This window comes from Sceloporus occidentalis, unplaced genomic scaffold, assembly GCF_023333645.1.
Source record: "Sceloporus occidentalis isolate IW3139 unplaced genomic scaffold, rSceOcc1.0.p SCAF_72, whole genome shotgun sequence".
Taxonomy (NCBI): Eukaryota; Metazoa; Chordata; class Lepidosauria; order Squamata; family Phrynosomatidae; genus Sceloporus; species Sceloporus occidentalis.
Window position 1 is genome coordinate 5,160,001 of NW_028317052.1, and position 17,772 is coordinate 5,177,772.

At 41.6% G+C, this 17,772-nt stretch overlaps 1 protein-coding gene across 1 annotated transcript; it reads left to right on the forward strand.

The window, feature by feature from the left end:
* The first annotated feature begins 8,611 nt into the window (after positions 1 to 8,611).
* On the forward strand, positions 8,612 to 15,850 carry TLCD2 (TLC domain containing 2). The gene is made up of 4 exons (XM_089494493.1): positions 8,612 to 8,796; positions 9,007 to 9,089; positions 9,899 to 9,981; positions 15,473 to 15,850. Exons 1-4 carry the CDS (start codon positions 8,612 to 8,614, stop codon positions 15,848 to 15,850), a joined length of 729 nt encoding a protein of 242 aa, XP_089350619.1.
* The last annotated feature ends 1,922 nt before the right edge of the window (positions 15,851 to 17,772 follow it).

A 17,772-nucleotide genomic window follows, 5' to 3' on the forward strand; every position in this document is an offset into this window, starting at 1 on the left:
CATTTTCATGTGGAAAAGCAACAGGTGGCAAACTCCTTTCTGTGAAGATGCATTTTGGACTTCTTTGCATTACCATCTTTGTGCTCTGTATCATTGGTGCAGTTTCAATAATAAGAACACTTTTGGATTTGTTTTGTTTTTGTGCAGTCACCTTTTTGACATTTTTGCCCCGAAAAGTTTCATTAACAGTGTAAAACCTGAATCATACCTACCAAATGCCCCATTTTTAATAGAACAGTCACGATTTTTAGGGATTGTCCTGCCGAGCTGCACTACTGTCTCACATTTATGGTCAGCGGGATCATGGGGTAGTTAGAGAGATCATCTGATTGCCCATGACTGGCCCACTGTGCTGTGAAATGGAGGTCTATGCTGAAGGATACTCAAAGATATGAATCTGTGGTTTGGATATGGATCTGTGGCTTTGGAGTTGCCCCTTTTACCCTGAGATAAAGAAGGCTCTGTGAATATATTCTGTCTTTGTAGCATAATTTAACATTGTTATATTTTCAGGTACTGTATATATCAGATCTTTTCTGCATTTTATATAAAAAAAAAAAAATACTGTCTACACTACACAGAGGTAAATAATAATACAGATGAGAGGTGGATTTTTACATCAGGGCCCATGAATGCATGGGATCTGCATTAAGCTATTGTGAATTTAAGACTAGACCGTGGACTGATTAAGGTCTGAACCTTTACAGCAGGAAAAAATGGGCATACTAGATGGACCAAATGCTTCTTATCTTCTATCAAATTCATTGTTTCTATAATGTCAATGTTGCTCAATAAACATGTTACCATTTTTGAACACTAGGTGTCACTGTAACATAGACAATATTTTCTTCACATACAATTTTTGAATCGACATTACAATGCCCTATACACCCTCACTAAAACGAATGCATGCTAAATTACTTTAATATGTATTCTTTAAATAAAAAAGCACTTTTTGCACCTTTGCAACATATTGTTACTCCAGTTTTGGCTTCTTGAAACGCATCTGCTGCAGGCCAAGGAGCTGGGGGCAGGCAAGTGCATAGGGGGATTCTGCTGAGCCCCTCCATTGATTTGCATGGGGAAAAAATGTTCACTTAAACGGGGCCAGTCCGGGCCTGTGTAGCGTATTATTCAGTGATGCTTTAAACTATGGCTACAAAACCAGTCCTCATATTTTGCCACACAATTGCAGAAGATGTGGGTCATTGCTTTAGAATTGACCATGAACAAATATGGGAACTTCCCAGTGGAGTTCTCCCTCTTATGAAGGAGCGGCTTCAGCGTTGATGGTAGCCACTTTATGGTCATTATTAGCCATGTGATGGGTGGGGCTAGCCCCAGATAACATTAAATAGAAGGAGTTGAAGGGGAGTGGGCATGGGCTCCCCTGCCTGGAGACATAGAAGAGTGACCCGGAGACCCAGGAAGCAGCGCTTTACCCAGAGACTCTGGGTCAAACCAGGAGAGTTCCCAGGCATGATCATTCCTTTACCTACAACTGGAAGACTACAAGACTTGGCCTAAAGGTATTTTTGTGAACGCTTGGTTCATCACATTTGTGTTTAATGAATGTAGACCTTTAGATATTTTTACTTCCTTTACTTGGAGCATCTGAGGAACCTTCAATGGACACTGATAAAAAGGATATTCATTACCTTATACATATTTTCTTTGCACTGTATTAGCTTGTTCCTTACATTCCACTGAATTTTCCAGGACATTTACGTTGATCCATAGTTTGTTGTATCTCTGCTTATCTCTAAAAGTCCTCAATATGCTAGTTGTGCTATCTGGATTGCAAGGTCACTGATAGTTCAGACGAGGATTTCAGTTAGGGTCACATAAGTTTACCCATAGAACACTTTACAGCATCACACCAGTAAACTCTTCCAGTGTCAGAACATATACACACCGACTACACTGTAGTATCTCACCTAAAAACTATTGGATTTTTATTTATTTATTTTTGGTTTTGTTTGAATTGTTTTTGAATTAATCTAATATGTTTTCAAAAATATATTTCAAGCACCAAAGATTAGATTTTCAAAATATTTTTTTTTCAACAAAGAAGCAATTCATAGAGCACATTTTTTAATAATGTGGCATACACAATAAAGCAATTATATTCACTGATAAGCCATAACATAATGACCACTGACAGATGAAGTGAATAATACTGATAATCTTGTTATCTTGGCTCCTGACAGCAGGTAGGATATATTGGGCAGCAAGTAAACATTTTGTCCTCAAAGTTGAAGTCTTAGAAGCAGGGAAAATGGGCAATTGTGAGGATCTGAGCCACTTTGACAAGGGCCAAATTGTGATGGCTAGACGATTGGGTCAGAGCATTATTATTATTATCTTATTTATATAGCGCCAACAATTTACGCAGCGCTTCTTACAATACATATATTCAAGGGGTATGACTACAATTGAGAGACTAAGACAAACAGAGACATTAGGTAGAGAGCGTCTCCAAAACTGCAGCTCTTGTGGAGTGTTCCTGCAGTGGTCAGTACATATCAAAAATGGTCCAAGGAAGGAAAAGCGGTGATCCTGCGACAGGGTCATGGGCGGCCAAGGCTCAATGATGTGGGGGGGGGGGGCAAAGGCCGCTACTTGAGACAAAATCCAACAGATAAGCTACTGTAGCTCAAATTGCTGAAGTTGTTAATGCTGGTTCTGATAGAAAGGTGTCAGAACACACAGTGCATCTCAGTTTGTTGCGTATGGGGCTACATAGCCACAGACCAGTCAGGGTGCCCAAGCTGGCACCTGTCCTTTACTGAAAGCGCCTACAATGGGCACATGAGTATAAGAACTGGATCACGGAGCAATTGAAGAAGGCGGCCTGGTCTGATAAATCATGTTTTCTCTCACATCACGTGGAGGGCTGGGTGCTGGTGGGTCTCTTACCAGGAGAACACATGGCACCAGGATGCATCCATGGAGGCCGCACCTCGCAACTTACAGGATACCACAGCACACCTTTAAAGCCCATGTCTCAACGGGCAAGGGCTGTTTTGGCTGCAAAAGCGGGACCTTCACAGGTGGTCAAACGCTGATCAGCATATACAATTAATTTGCTCTTAGCTTGTCAAAGCTAATAGGTTGTTTATGAAAAATACATGTTTTTTTTAATGTACTAGATAAGACTCCTTTATAGACCTTCTTGTCTTTTTTTATCTTTATTCTATTCCTTTGTTAACTTAATATTATGTATTATTTTCTCCTGATATTTATTGCTTTTATATACTATATTTTATATCATATAGAATATTGTGATGATTTTTACAATATATGAAGCACACACACACACACACATATATATATATATATATATATCATACAGTATATATATATTGGTGCTTATGCTCTAACAATACCCTAATAGCATTGATATATTGTATTTATTTCTTGTATATACCTCCATTGTGTATATTGTGGTATTAAGTCTTTTTTTGTATATATGATTCGTAGCTATTATGACTACTGAACTACATTTCTAAACACACTCCAGGTTATTCCAGGACTTGCCTGACCATGCCTTACTAAACACACACAGAGTAAGATAAATGGCGGTGTTAAATAGTACACAAACACCTAAGGGATTATTCCAAGTCTTAACGTACTGAATGCTTAGAGCAGATCTGTGACCATAGCAGGGAGCTAGCTGGGTTTCACCTGAAGTCTCCTGGGGGATCGCTGCTTCCCCAGGATTCCGGGTCACGCTTCTCTTTTTGGGGGCAGTGCGGTTTAGGTACATCCACTCCCCTTCCTTAGTCAACCAATTTAACGTTATCTAGGCCCAATCCTAACCACTGCATAGTCAACGATGCCCCTCGCATGTTTAGTCCCGCTCCCTGCCTCTGAGAAGAGGTAGAGCTCCAGGTAGCCTTCCCTGGCAGGAAACTGAATAGACTATGCCGGCCTTTCCACTCAGGGAGATCCAGTGTATTTAGAAAGCTAACTTATTTTTTAAATGGTGTTTACAAAAATATTTAAAGCCCTCTTCTGAACAGAGAAGCCAAAGGAGGATGTGCTTGTCTAAGGCATCCACTACCTCTTATTTCCGGTTTAATGAAGATGTTTCGAGAAACACTGGGGTACTCCATTGCCTGAGTATTTCCGGCTGTCTGGGTAACTGCAGCACCAAACACGAGGCTAACAAATACTTTCTGATATACTAGAGTTGTCTCACGGCTGGCAGAGGATCATGGGAGAAGTGGTTCCACAACATCGATAACGTAAAAGCATCAGCAAAATATTTAAAATGAGACACAAGCGCACATCAAATTCTTATAATTTCATGAGTTGTGATGGTGCTTATTTTTATAGAAATATTCCTCCTCAATTTCTTGGATGTTCCATTATACATGGAAACCATATTCTTCCGTCCTTCTTCTCTCACCTGCTCAGTGTATCAAGGTGTTTTACAGCCCCAAAAGTCGAAATAATGTGTATAGAAATATCAGTATGTGTAAATAGGAATAATATATTATTACGCACACACCCAGTCCATTCATAAATCTGTCCCTATGCTGGTGACTCATAGTACTATCACTATTTTGGATTGGGTATTCAAGCCTTTTAATACAGTTAATCCTTTTGATCCATTGTTCTTGAAGATCTTCTAGAATCTTTCCGATTCACTTAATATGATATTTTGTTTGTTCATTCTATCAGGCTTTTGCAGATTTTATTGCGCTAAAGTTCTATAAAACCTCAAAAAAAAGAAATGTTAATGGGTGGAGAAATGAGAAGAGTTGTCAAAATTGAGAAATGTTTGCATGCAACACTTTTTCAAGCAAATAAGAAAACAATCACTAATAAGAAATGCTGTAAAATAATACAACTTTGGAGGGGGGAACAATTCTTGGGTCTGCATGGGTATGCATTCTTATTATATAATGTATAACATACCCTATGTGCAAATGGAAAACGTAGACATGTGTACACCAAAGAAGAGGGTGAGGTACATATGTATGAAATGAGCTGAAAATCACTTACACAATTTGCACAGAAATAAAAAAATAAAGTCCCATACACACTTTTAGAGGGGAAAAAAGTACTTTGTTGGAGAGGCTGCGTGGATACTGGAATGTCCCTCAAATGGCCAACCTTTCCATGTAATGTGTTTATAAATCTCACAGATTAGTTGTTAAGATGTAACGACTGTAATCAATGATGTATTCTAGGCCAGCAGGTCCGGGGTGGGGGGCAGTCACCATATTGGATGATTAGGCTCCCTAAAGCATCATTGCTAAATGGGCCGGGTTGGAAAGCTCTGATCTCCCCAACCAGCCCATCAACGCTATGCAAGCCTGCAGTTTACTACCGTCCAGTACCATGCATTCTTAAATATGACATCATATCCCAGATAACAAAGGAAGGGGTAGATGCTGATGCTGCCCTAGATTAGGCATTGAGCAGCGCCAATGCTTAATAAGGCACTGACTATACCTACTTTGATTTAATACCAGCTTCAAATGCCGCTTTAATAGACACCTTCTACTATTAAAAGTCTGCAAATGGCAGAATATAATGAGAATATAACTGAATGGAAAATACAATAAATATTATAGTTTGGAAACTCCGCATCCCTCAACAAGTACTGGTGAAATCATTACATTTCCTTTTAGCTGTGCCTGATTTTTTTCTGGATCTAAAATATTAATAAGTGTATCCTGAATCTAAAACAAGTCCAGGGACAGATTAAGGTCTGAGTCTCTACACTAGGAAAAAAGGCAGACTAGATGGGCCAAATGGTTCTTGCATGAAGTCAAATTGTATGTTTCTATATTTAAGTGTTTCAAAGTAGTCATCATCTGTATGGTTTCTCATAAAATATTGAAGTCCCTAGTAGGGAACCTACGTAAGCTGCTGATGTTTGAGGAACAGTATGCAGTGTTCTGCCGGGTCCCCACCACGCAGGTTCCAATCACCAGAGTACTAGCGGCAGCTACCCAAAGGGCATGGTCTTGATGTCCCTGTCAGGTAGCGTGGATGGTGGGGTCTTTTCTTACGTTGCCCCACCATGTTGTTGGTACACGGCAGGCACCTTGCCTTGTCATGAGTCCTGTATAAGTTTCCATTTCTTTTCCTTGTCCATGAGTTTGTCCTATCCTGCTGTACTGTTGCCACTGGATCCTGGACTGTGTACCAGACCTCTGCCTTGCCTTTCATTCCTGCCTTATCCCTTTTTACGGATGTCTCGAGTCCTGCTCCGGTATAGAACCATGTACAGTACCAACTCTCAGCCCATCTTGACTACTCTGCTGAGTCTTGCTACCTTGAGTCCCACTACGGTTTATTTTTTTGATCTCCTGTCTGTATCCCTGCTGTTCCTGTGCTGTTTTGCTCATCAGATGAACACCAGACCATCCATAGGGACGACCAGCTCTGCATTATGGATCCATACCTTGGTTCCTAAACCTAGCATAACAATGCAGAATGGCTAGACCTCTCTCGAAAATTAGATAAGGAGTAGTGTGCTACTGGATTGACTTGGTTGAAAGGGTGTTATGTGCTGTTCGTGAAGCATAGCAAGGAATTTTAGGAGCTTGCCACGTGGTAAGTGTTGTCTGGACCTACAAAAACCGTAGGAATTGTCACTGTCTCAACACATACATCCATAAAACATGGACTGTGTCTTGAGGACTGAAATTCCCTGGATCGAAGTCTGTTGATCGGTGATGGGACCTATGGCCGGTTACATCGGAGACACTGGACACTGTGTGCAAGAAACGCAGTGTAAAATCACCCTGCCGAACATCACCTCTAAGACAGAATGTGCACGTGAGGAGTATCATCAGTCCCTAGCATGCCTCATAAATATAGTAAATAGTAAAACAGCATCAAAACATGCGTGTTGCAGTTTGGCCATGGCTACTTTGGGTCTCTTGTATCTCCAAATAAGACTGTGAGAGACCCCATCTGAATCATTAACAGCTGCTCTGGGAATATGAAAAAATAAACCCATCGTACGAACGACAACGTACCAGATGGGCATTTTTCGCTGGTAAGAAGCACAGAGCGCCTTTGGACATGTTTTTGCGGATAAGCTAGACAATTAAAAATCATTACATACTTTATTATTATTTCGATGATAAGAATCTTTATCAGATGTTACTGCCATGCCTACAGCTCGAGGGCACTCAAATCTAGATGGAACGCCAAGAAAAAGGTGCAGGAAGTGAATGTTCTCATAAATCTCCTGTCTACACGTGTTTAACACGTAATCCCATATATTATATATATATATATATATATATACACACACACATATATCACCATCATATTCCCACTTCATTTTTACATTATCCAGCAAACCATCTACCACAATAGCCACCTTGCAAATGCTACTTTCAAAGTCACAGCCCATATGATCACCACTGCCTCCAAAAGCGAGACATGCCTGAAAACCAGGACCGCCCCACAAAATCCAGGACTGTTGGGAGGTATGGTACTGTGTGTGCATGCTCACACACACAGCACCGCCAATAACTCCCACAAATCCTTTTCACTCTTTTTTTAACTAAAGTATGTGAAAACAGGAGATATGGTTTCTACTTACTAACATCGCCGTGCATTAAGGGCCATCCCTGGCGCTTTTGTCCTGCAAGGACTGAAGGGATAAGACGGCCCTGTACAATGTGTAGTTCAATTGGTGATGCGGGATACATGACATAATACTAGCTAATCATTATTACAGGGCCAACCATACATTTATATTGCAGGTGAAACTCACTGGGGTCGGACCTCCATGAAGAAAAAAAAATGGTGTACAAGGTGAACCCTGGAGTTTTCTACTAAGCAGCGCGACGGAATATGATGGCGCCATATAAATCGATGAAAGTATATGATTTAATCAGTCGACCTTATGGAGCGTCCAGCGGTACTTGTATATCATATGGTTCCGATAAGAAGGGTAAAGGGCGCCCATCGGGGTAGTGCTGTTAGCTGCGCGCCAAACGGGAAACTAATATTCTCCCCATCCGTTTTTCAAACTACTCCAACAATTTGTCATTTAGTGACTTCTAGCGTTATGCAACGAGAGTTCGGGATTGGTCGGTGCATGACACGTGGTGTAATTGTGTAACGATGGGTTAAATAACATAAAACGGTGTGGCAGGGTCCAGGGTGTGTGAGGATTATTAACGGCCCCCCGGCTTCCCGTGTAATATGACCGGGTAACAGTGGAGGCTAGCAGCCACTCGGAGCCCACGCCGCTAAAGAGTAAAGACCCTTCAAAGGGGAGCTTCCAGTTTGGGAGGGGATGGTTGGCATGGAGATGGGCGAGGGCGTGGTGAGAATTGCGGGCTGACCAATCAGAGAGCGTGGACCGGGTTGTTTGTTGGTGGTTCCGTCAAGAAACTTACTCAAGGAGCGCGGTGGAGCGAGGTAGCGGATGCAACAGCTGCGGGTAACTCGTAGGTTGGATTGGGGCGCGCTGTGTGAGAAGCGTTATACCGAGCTCCATTGGTAGCCCACACCCATCGGTGCTGCCTTGTATAACATACGGTAGCCACACCGAGACTCGTCACCACTACTATCGTGACAGCCGTATTTGTATCTTCTCTACAAGCTGCTCTCTGTCTTGGTTTCCATGGAGCTCATTGATCCCGGAGTGCTTCTTACCGGAGCATCCTTTGCCTGCTTTTGCCTCTTGAACGGGAAGCTTCAGCGCCTGATACCCGCCCCGAGTTCCGCGCTCCGGAATCCCTGGAAATGGAGGAACATCTGGACCTCCTTCATACACAGCCTGCTGACCGGGACCTGGGCGCTGCTTGGGTAAGAAAGGGTGCTCGGGGCAGAGGGAGACCCGGGATTCCTGGCACGTGGCTGCGGTACATTACTGGGAGGGCAGAGAGAGCGGGGCTCCTTGGTGGTGGGGTGGCCGGGAACCGAGATCTGCCCCTTGGTGGGGTAATATAGTGGCTACTTACCCAGAGAATGTTTCCTTAGAACCGCTGACCCTTTTTCCTTCCCCTCTTCATTTAGGTTTTACCTGCACCCGGAGATGGCTGAGGACCTGATCTCCACTCACACTCGGTTTTCGCATTGCCTCATCGCTGTGTCTATAGGTGAGTTCGTGTCATGGCTGCACCCGGGGGAGTTATTTAACGCTTCCTCCTCCAGAGACATGACGACAAACCTTACCGTGTAGTCATTATTCTAGTGTCTGATCCATTCATGAGTGCCCCAATTCTTTAACCATGTTATTGCCAGATGCATAAGTAGCATATTAAACTTCTTAATTCCTTTGGCAGTGAATTGCCGGTCCCATGCACGTTTGAATTATCTCTGTATTAGGCTTTACCACTTCTGATGGGAGGCTGATCTATGTCTCTACCTCCCTTGGTAAATGAAACCTTATGTTACATTACATATATTATGTGTGAGTGGGGAGCGATGTCGTTATGTGCCCCGTAGACTGAGCCTCCATTCATCTTATTATGCTTCTCATTATTAACCTCATGTTTCATCACATCTCACAATACTCTGCCTGTTGCGTTGCCTCGTGACATCTCTCCCTGTCACTCCGCTCTCTGTCACAGGACTTCAGCTCCCCTGACCTTGTGCAAATTAGATGTATGTAACATTGTGTTTTACACACACACACACACACGTCACGTGTGATTGTATTATTAGTGTAGAGACAGTAAGGTTCTGGTAACGGCCTGCAAAATTTGCCCCCTTTTATCTGTGCCCGTCATAAGCAGTAACCCGATAATGTATTCTGTACATATTACTGTAACTGTTAACCCCCTGTGTACCATGCTGTACAGAGTCAACATACATATCTGAAAAGGCAAAGCAGGCTAATGATCTCTAGACAAGAAGAGCATTCGTTTGTAACGTGTGTCGCCCCCCTTTCTGCCGTCTCTTGTAGGATACTTTATCCATGATTTTGTGGATATGCTGCAGAACCAGAAGCTGCATCAGTCCTGGGAACTGCTTTTCCATCACACTGTGGTAAGGAGTGTTTTATAAATGTTTTTATTCTAAGCAGGGCCCTCCCCACCTATTTCTGTAAATCAGATTATTATGTTATATGCTACCTTTGTCCTGTCTACCCTTTGCACAGCGCTATGGAATACGATGGCACTATATAAAACAATAAATAATAATGGAAGAACGTGATATTCCTTCGGTTTCCCCCGGGAAAGCAGGGCTTGTCTTGTCCGGCATCAGTCGGTGAATTCATGCAATATTAATGGAGCGTATGATTTTAGTATATCTATACAGAAATATCTCCGTACTGGAGGGGTGTACATACCGATTGTTACCCGTTGTACAGGACTGTGGAATATGATGGTGCTATGTCTGAACTCCAGTACAGTAAATGTTGTGAATTGTACTGACATTAACAATCTACTCAATGAATGTGAACCTTTTATTACGTGAATGTGATGCTATATGTCTTGTATGATTCCTGTCCAAGGTTAATAAAAAAAGATTAAAGCATATAATTACAGTGATGTTGTACTGGGAGATATGCAGTACCTCAAAAGACCACTAGGGGGACAGACCTTGTGAGTCTACATCTGTCCTCTGCACGTGGACCTAGTGAGGAGGGCATTGCACCCTTGGCTAATAAACACCCAGGTTTATTGCCAGAATCACAATTGGCTTGTGTAACCTGGCCTGTCTTCTTGGTTTTCTACAGAGTACTGTTCTGGACGGTGCAAATGTTTTCACTCGAGTATCACTTTGAGGGTAGGCTTACATATGTAGCAGTGGAAGGAAACCATGGATTTGATGAGTTGTGTGGCCAACCCCAGGGTACAATGAACACCAGACATGCGCATACCACATAACTCAACAATTAAGGATCGGATGCATGCGCTACACACTGACTCGCAGCTCAGTGACCCCTGACTTTGCTTTGAGATACTTGGCAATATGTTATGTGTGTGACCCAACCCATTTTCATAGGCCATGCTGGGGGGGGGGGCTGCCAGGGTCTTGCTGCAGATGTTTCCATTTGTTGTTAAGAAATGTTCAGCAACTTCTGTATGCATTTTATTGCAAATACTACAGCTTCTATTGCCACATAAATATTTTTTGAAGAGGAGTGGGATGTATCTGGCAGTCAATCTGGCATTTTAAGAGACAACATGGCTATTTGTCACACTATTTGTTCATTAGCAGCAGCTCTGTTCTACACGTGGTGTATACCCACCCTTTAATCTAAAAATATATTTTATTTATGTGATTTTGTTTTTTAATTATTCGACTTCCCTTCGTATGCCATTAGCCTGGAATCTGGGCATGATTGATTAATTCCAGATGCACCGTCCCGTTACACTGTACTTAATCATTTCTGGTGGAGCCCAGAACTCCTGGTTATCAGGTGGGTGTAAGAACATTAATCTTCACAGAAGTAGCTCTGGTCCTGAGCATCTGATCATATGACTAAGTGTGACTTCATAATTAAAGCAAATGTCTATGTCATAATGACAATTTATGGCTACTCAGCCGAGTACTTCTACTTTTGTGGTTAACGGGTTTATTATGAGGACCAGCATTGTAAAGTATTTGCGACGTGTGATTAGCATTTATAGTCTGGCATTTCTGTGAACTATAGGCGCATGCTATGCATGGGAAAGCCGTTGGCTCACGCTCATGTTAGCCGCGCCCTGCCGCATGTCAAACCATCAGCAATTAGCACGGTTTTAGTGTTTGGAATAGCTAAACAGGGAGGGAGCTTTATGGGGGATGGGAACGCGTATTGTATGACAATAGATTCCATAGCATTGTCCTTCCTTGGTTGTACGGTGTGTGTATGAAAAGCAGGGCCTATACAAGCTTGTCAGGATGTTTTAAAAAAAAAAAAAAAAAAAAAAAAAAAAAAGCAGCTGTACTGTGGGGCGTATGGCTGGGCCTGGCCCTGTTGTGTAAGTATTCTTTATCGTCCTTCAAGAACCTGCTCCACCCTTCCTATTATCTCCAGCCGAGTGGGAAATGTCGGTATGAAAGACGTTAGTCTGTGTAACAGGTTTAACCCAATAAAGCCAGCTGTGAGAGCTTTGAACAAAAGCAGCCCAGATAATGTCAGGGCCGGTGGGCAGGTCAGGCTTCAAGGACTAGCGCCTCTGTTCCTGCTTGCTTTTTCTAAGTTTTCACTCTTGTAAAGACTGTTCCCACTCGACCTTGGAGAGCTGGAGAGCGTTCAGGTGCCTGCAGCCTCGTCTGTAAAGGGTTTGTAGATAGGAACTCTAGGGGTTAGGTGACCTTAACCTTATTGGAATAAACTCACAAATATCTGAAATCTAACTTGGCTTTTTTTTTTTTTTTTTTTTTTCTTATTCTTGTTACAGTCTGATTGGGCTTGGGTTTAGGAACGGGTCAGAGTGACACTGGCAGCTCATCACTTGGCGAAAAGCAATCCTCACGCTATCGTGAGCCAGCATGTGAATTTCAGCCGACGTGCCCTCGGGCCGTGCGGCTTTATCTTGGCAAGGCGTGCTGGTCGGGCACGTGGCTACACATTACGGAATCTCCGCTCACTCATTACAAACATTGTTTCCTAGTTGGCAGTGTGTAGTGCCAAGTACTTCTACTTTCAGGCCTACAGGGCAAGCATTTTGCTTTCTAACACCTTGCTTAATAGACTAATTGGATTTATTGCTCGCAGCAGTTTGACACTTAACTATATATATTTTTTCCAACTAAAGACTTTTACAGCGCGGTGTAGTTAAAACGACACGCCAATGTCCCATATATAGTCCCAGCCACAACAAATTCATAGAATTTGGATTAACCCCTCCCCCCCCCCAAAAAAAAAAAAAAAAAAGTACATGCTATCGGCAGACTTTGTATAATGATTCTGAAAAATTCCTTCTTGCTAATTGCTAAGACGTAGCAGTGGAAACTCTGTACGGTGTGTTCTGTTATACTGAACCTCATCAGTAATTTACATGGAAGATCTGCTAGGATTACTTAATTATTATTTGAGAGAACGTTCTCATACGTTCAGGTCCTGCGAGAAGTTCTGTAGGCGTGTGTGTTAAAGACCGATGCACACAGGGTAGGAGGGTAAAAGTCCTCCAGTATAGATCACTGTTGGCATTTTGGACTTGTGAGGATGATACAGCATAGTGCATACATAATCAGGGAGATTTTGGAATACTCTGCACATTGATTGATTTAGCTTTAATTATAAATAAACTCATATTCACTGTCCCTTTAGTAAAGACCACTTTGTATGTAACCAGACTTGCCTTTGATATCCTCGGTACCTACAAAGTGTGACGTTCAGCTACCTTTGTTTTCACGAAAACAGGTTTTTTTGGGGGTGGTTAGAAGACAGGGTGAAGACTCCAGCTGGGGAAGTGTCTTCACTGCCGCTTGGTATGTACGCTGTTGTCGTCTAGGAGCATACCGTGAATTTTCCAGCACCGGCTTTAGGAGCTGAACTGGTTGAGCAGGAAGTCTCCTTGTCGCTTTGATTACTGAACACGCTGGTGGCTCACAAGATTAAAAATACAACAAACGTTCAAAAGCAATTTATTAGGAAAAAGATTCTATTGCCAGGCATCCTATATGTAACGCCTGCATGGAGACATGGGTTCAATGTCCAGCCACCCCCCACTATTTAACCTTTGCTCCCTTCTTGTGGTTTTTATACCCCTAATACTTCCATTAACATAGTAAAACATGATTAAAGGAGATCATTATATATATATATATATATATAATATTCCAAGGACTGTTACACGGGCTGTCCTGCCACAGCGAGGACCTGCATGCCAAGGCTTTCAGCTGAAAATGTCATTGTGCATTCTCCATTTCTATGATGTTTTACGCTCTTGAGAGCCTGAGGGTTGTGTAACAAGAATTGATAGAAGAGGCACGTGTGCGCATGGTGAAGTATTTGGAGTAGTTTTGGTCCGTTGTGCGCTTTTTATGGGACTTGTGAGCTTCACTCAAATAAGTTTCAGAGGGCAATTCTACCCCAGATTGCAATTCTTGTTCCTGCAGCTCTGCGCACACATACCATTTTTATTTAATATGTTATTAATGCATGGCCATTAATAGGCATGGGATATTCCATTGAAATATGTGGGCTAAAGGTATATTCTGTCTAATAGGTCAAATTGTTATGTCTCTTCTGCAAGACAGAACTTTATTTTATTTATATATATCTTTTTGAGGCAGTTTTTTTTCTTTATTTTTCTTTAAGTATATGTTACATTTTATATTGTATGTGTAAATATCATTACTATGGCAAACCACCAAATCCTATATTTAATAAAACGTTCTTTATTCTGCAATGTTACAAGCTACACTATATATATATATATATATATATATATTTATATTAAATCTCACTCCCAAACAAACACATCACTTGGGTACTGTACTTATCATCAGGTTCTAATGCATTCTGTGATCTGTTCTGACATCTCGGCTTCACAGGAAATAAATAGCTGGATTATTCTAATCCTTTCTAATCCACTGCGTTCTGCCTGGTCCGCTGCCCAGTTACGATAGCTGGCATTGCTAATTTTAAAGGAGTGCCTCCATGTGGTGTTTATCCATCTTCCATCGCAATGGATTCTCTTGATCTTGCTTGTTTTCTTAATTAAATGGGTGTCGATAGACTTTTAGATCATTAAACAGGCAGCCAAAAGATACATGGCGGGCAGGAACACATCAAGCCCTGAGGATTTAAATACTGATTATTTACCAAACTAATATCTGGGCAGAAACACAATCATTCCTCTATGGGCTAACATTTGCCTGAAAAGTAAAGGCTAGCTTACGACTATAACATATATTATAAACAAGATGCTCTATGTAAGTGCAGAATTTCAGTTTGCTACAATAATACTCAAAAATTGAGTCAGTAACTACACAGAATATATTGGGGGAATAAAACATGCACTCATTTATTAGCACAGTGTGTTGGAAAATAGTATAGATTATCAGACATGGGCTTGTATTAATTATTTTTTACCCACAGGGTAGAACCTGGAAAATATTTCTATAGCTTTGTTGCAATTCTGTTCTTGGTCAAATTTCACAACAAGGCCAAACGCTACAGAACCCTTTTATAAATTTTGTTTAATTGAATGGTGTGAATATGAGCACCGCTGTAACGGTGCAGGCATTTAGTTTCTTGACCTAGAAAACAGGACTTGTGTCTTTTTTCCTTGTCACTCGTTTGTCTTCACGGCAAGCATGATGATGTTCAGCTGGCATACATGCGACCGGCTGCTGCTACTCCCATTGATTTCAGTTTAGGCAGTCGATAATGAGGATAATGACACCTGTAGGAAAGAACATACGTGGTAGAATTATTTTGAGTCGTTCCATTATGGACTCCAATATGCTTAAAAATAGAAACAAACTTGGGAGCTACACTTTACCTTAAATAAATAAATAAACTAATCTAAGTGGTTTTGTACCACCATACCCTGTAACAGTGTGTAACCAAAGTCTCCTCTCTCTTCTGCAGGTCATCACATGCTTTGGGATTTCCTTGCTCCTCCAGCGCTATGTCGGGTTTGCAGTGGTGGCGTTGTTGGTAGAAATTAACTCGATCTTCCTGCACTTGAGGCAGATTCTACTTATGGCCAACCTCTCAAAGACCACGTTTTATCGGCTGAACAGCCTCCTGAACTTGGGAACCTATGTCATCTTCAGGATTAGTACACTAGCCTGGATGACCAGATGGTTGGTGTTAAACCGAGACAACATCCCCCTTCTTACATACACCGTTGGCAGCGTGGGAATGGCTATCATGACTGTAATGAATATAGTCCTTTTCTGCCGCCTTCTACGTAGTGATTTCCTGAAGTCGACTCGAGATCAGCAGAAAGAGAAGGATAAGTAAAAGTAGACGGCTCTACCCTGAGACCTCCTCGGAAGAAGAACATGAGGAGTTATGTGCAGAATGCTAGGGGAACATTTGGTGCCAATGCATCTTGCATGTCCCCCAGGTGTCCTGCAAGATAAAACATCCTCGGATACAACCAAGCACTTGCCATCCTGGAACATTTTTAGATTTTATATTGGTAATCTTGTAATCACACTTATATGCTCTGCTCTACGCGCTTACTTGAGATGACCCATAAAATAACCCGTATGAAGTCGCCTTGGAACATTTATTTACTGGCCTTTAAGAAAAACTTATGCTTCAAGCTGAGAGCATTTAAGAAGGTGTGTTTGGACCGCTCATGGAATAATCCATCAAATTAACTATTTATGATTTCATGGACAGTTGATTGGATTTCTAAACGTTAATAACAATCATATCTAGATTTAATAGACCATTAAACTCTAGGTTCTTAAAAAGACATCTTGCCCTCGTTTCCTAAAAGGGCTGGATCCTCTCTATTGGATGTTTTGTCATAACAAGGACAATGTTAAAATTATAAAATATGTGCAGGAATGCTGACCTGGCAACTTGTTACTTGAGCAGGAATGCTAGAAAAAAAAAGCTAACGTTAACCCATGTAGCCCAGTCCCAATATCAAGCTCCTGGTATGCATTCTGTTCTGCTTGGAAACCTATAGATCAGGCTTAGATTAGATTTGCGTGAAAATAATTGGCATTTTGAGCTATTGTGGAATTACAAGTCCCAGCATGCAAAGCCAGACAAAGGCTCATAATGCATGTTAGCATTGTAGTCAAGCAACCACAAAAGGTCACTGTTGACTCCCAATATTACATACGTGACTTGCGTAATATTCTTAAAGGCCAGATGCTTGGGCAGCACACGCCTGTGTATTTTTGCCTGACTCTGTTAGGGTTAATGTGAAAATCATTTACTGGCTTTCCTTGTGTTTAGGGAAGTATCACATTTGTGGCAAAATAGCACCCCCTGCTGGCAGATATTAAAGTGCTTTAAATCACCCACTAAAAGTGCAAATCCCTGTTAGTGTTTGCCCCCACTTAGAAGTGGTTTTTCTATAATTGCTTGTCCGTATCTTCTGTTTTAATTGAGAAATAACGCAGGCACCGCACTGGGGGGCTGAGCACCGTAGACGCTGAAATAGTTGCGCACAGGGATTTTTTTTCCTGTTATATCTCATTAGTTTACTGAAACGTGAGAGCCGTAAAACCAAATACTGGTGCTCGTAAAAGCTAATCAGGATCGCTGTTGTGATGGGAATGTACACTGGGGCTTGTCCTGTCTACGTAACAAATGTAAATGTCTTGGGCCATTAATTCAGAATGCCCATTGCCATTGGATAGTGTGTTCGCCGCGTGTAATATACAGTCCTTTAGTTGCGCATTGCCTATAACTCCTTATCCTTGTTCTCGCAAACTTAGTACAGATTTTCAACTTGGGCTTCCTTGGTTCTACCTCTTTATAACGGTGCTATGGAACAACACTTGATTTTGGCACGGGCCAAAATGACTCCGCATTACAGATCACTAGTAATGTTTTAAAGCTCGCTGTTAGCCATTTCTATACTCCTTGGCTAAAGGTCACTTTCCTGTTCGTACTTACCCAGCTACCTCAGTAGTTCTTTGGAACAGAAAGATATTACAGAACTTGGTAGAATATACAGGAAGGCACTCCAGTACATCCGTATGATGCTAGTTAATAAAGGGCTTGGAGTTTACACCTTTGCATATACATGTCATCCAGCCTTTACCACTGAAACATACAGTAAAATATCTATATGTAATGCAATAAGTAATTTAAAAAAAATATATATATAAATTAAATTAACTACAATCAGCAAATTGTGTATTCCTATTCTTCTAGTAGTGGATCAGGAAGAATTACAGGCAAGCTTTAGTATT

Coding starts and splice junctions, on each gene's coding strand:
- TLCD2 (XM_089494493.1), top strand. CDS start 8,612: ATGGAGCTCATTGATCCCGGAGTGCTTCTTACCGGAGCATCCTTTGCC. Junction 8,797..9,006: donor GGGACCTGGGCGCTGCTTGG/GTAAGAAAGGGT, acceptor CTCTTCATTTAG/GTTTTACCTGCACCCGGAGA. Junction 9,982..15,472: donor TGCTTTTCCATCACACTGTG/GTAAGGAGTGTT, acceptor TCTCTTCTGCAG/GTCATCACATGCTTTGGGAT.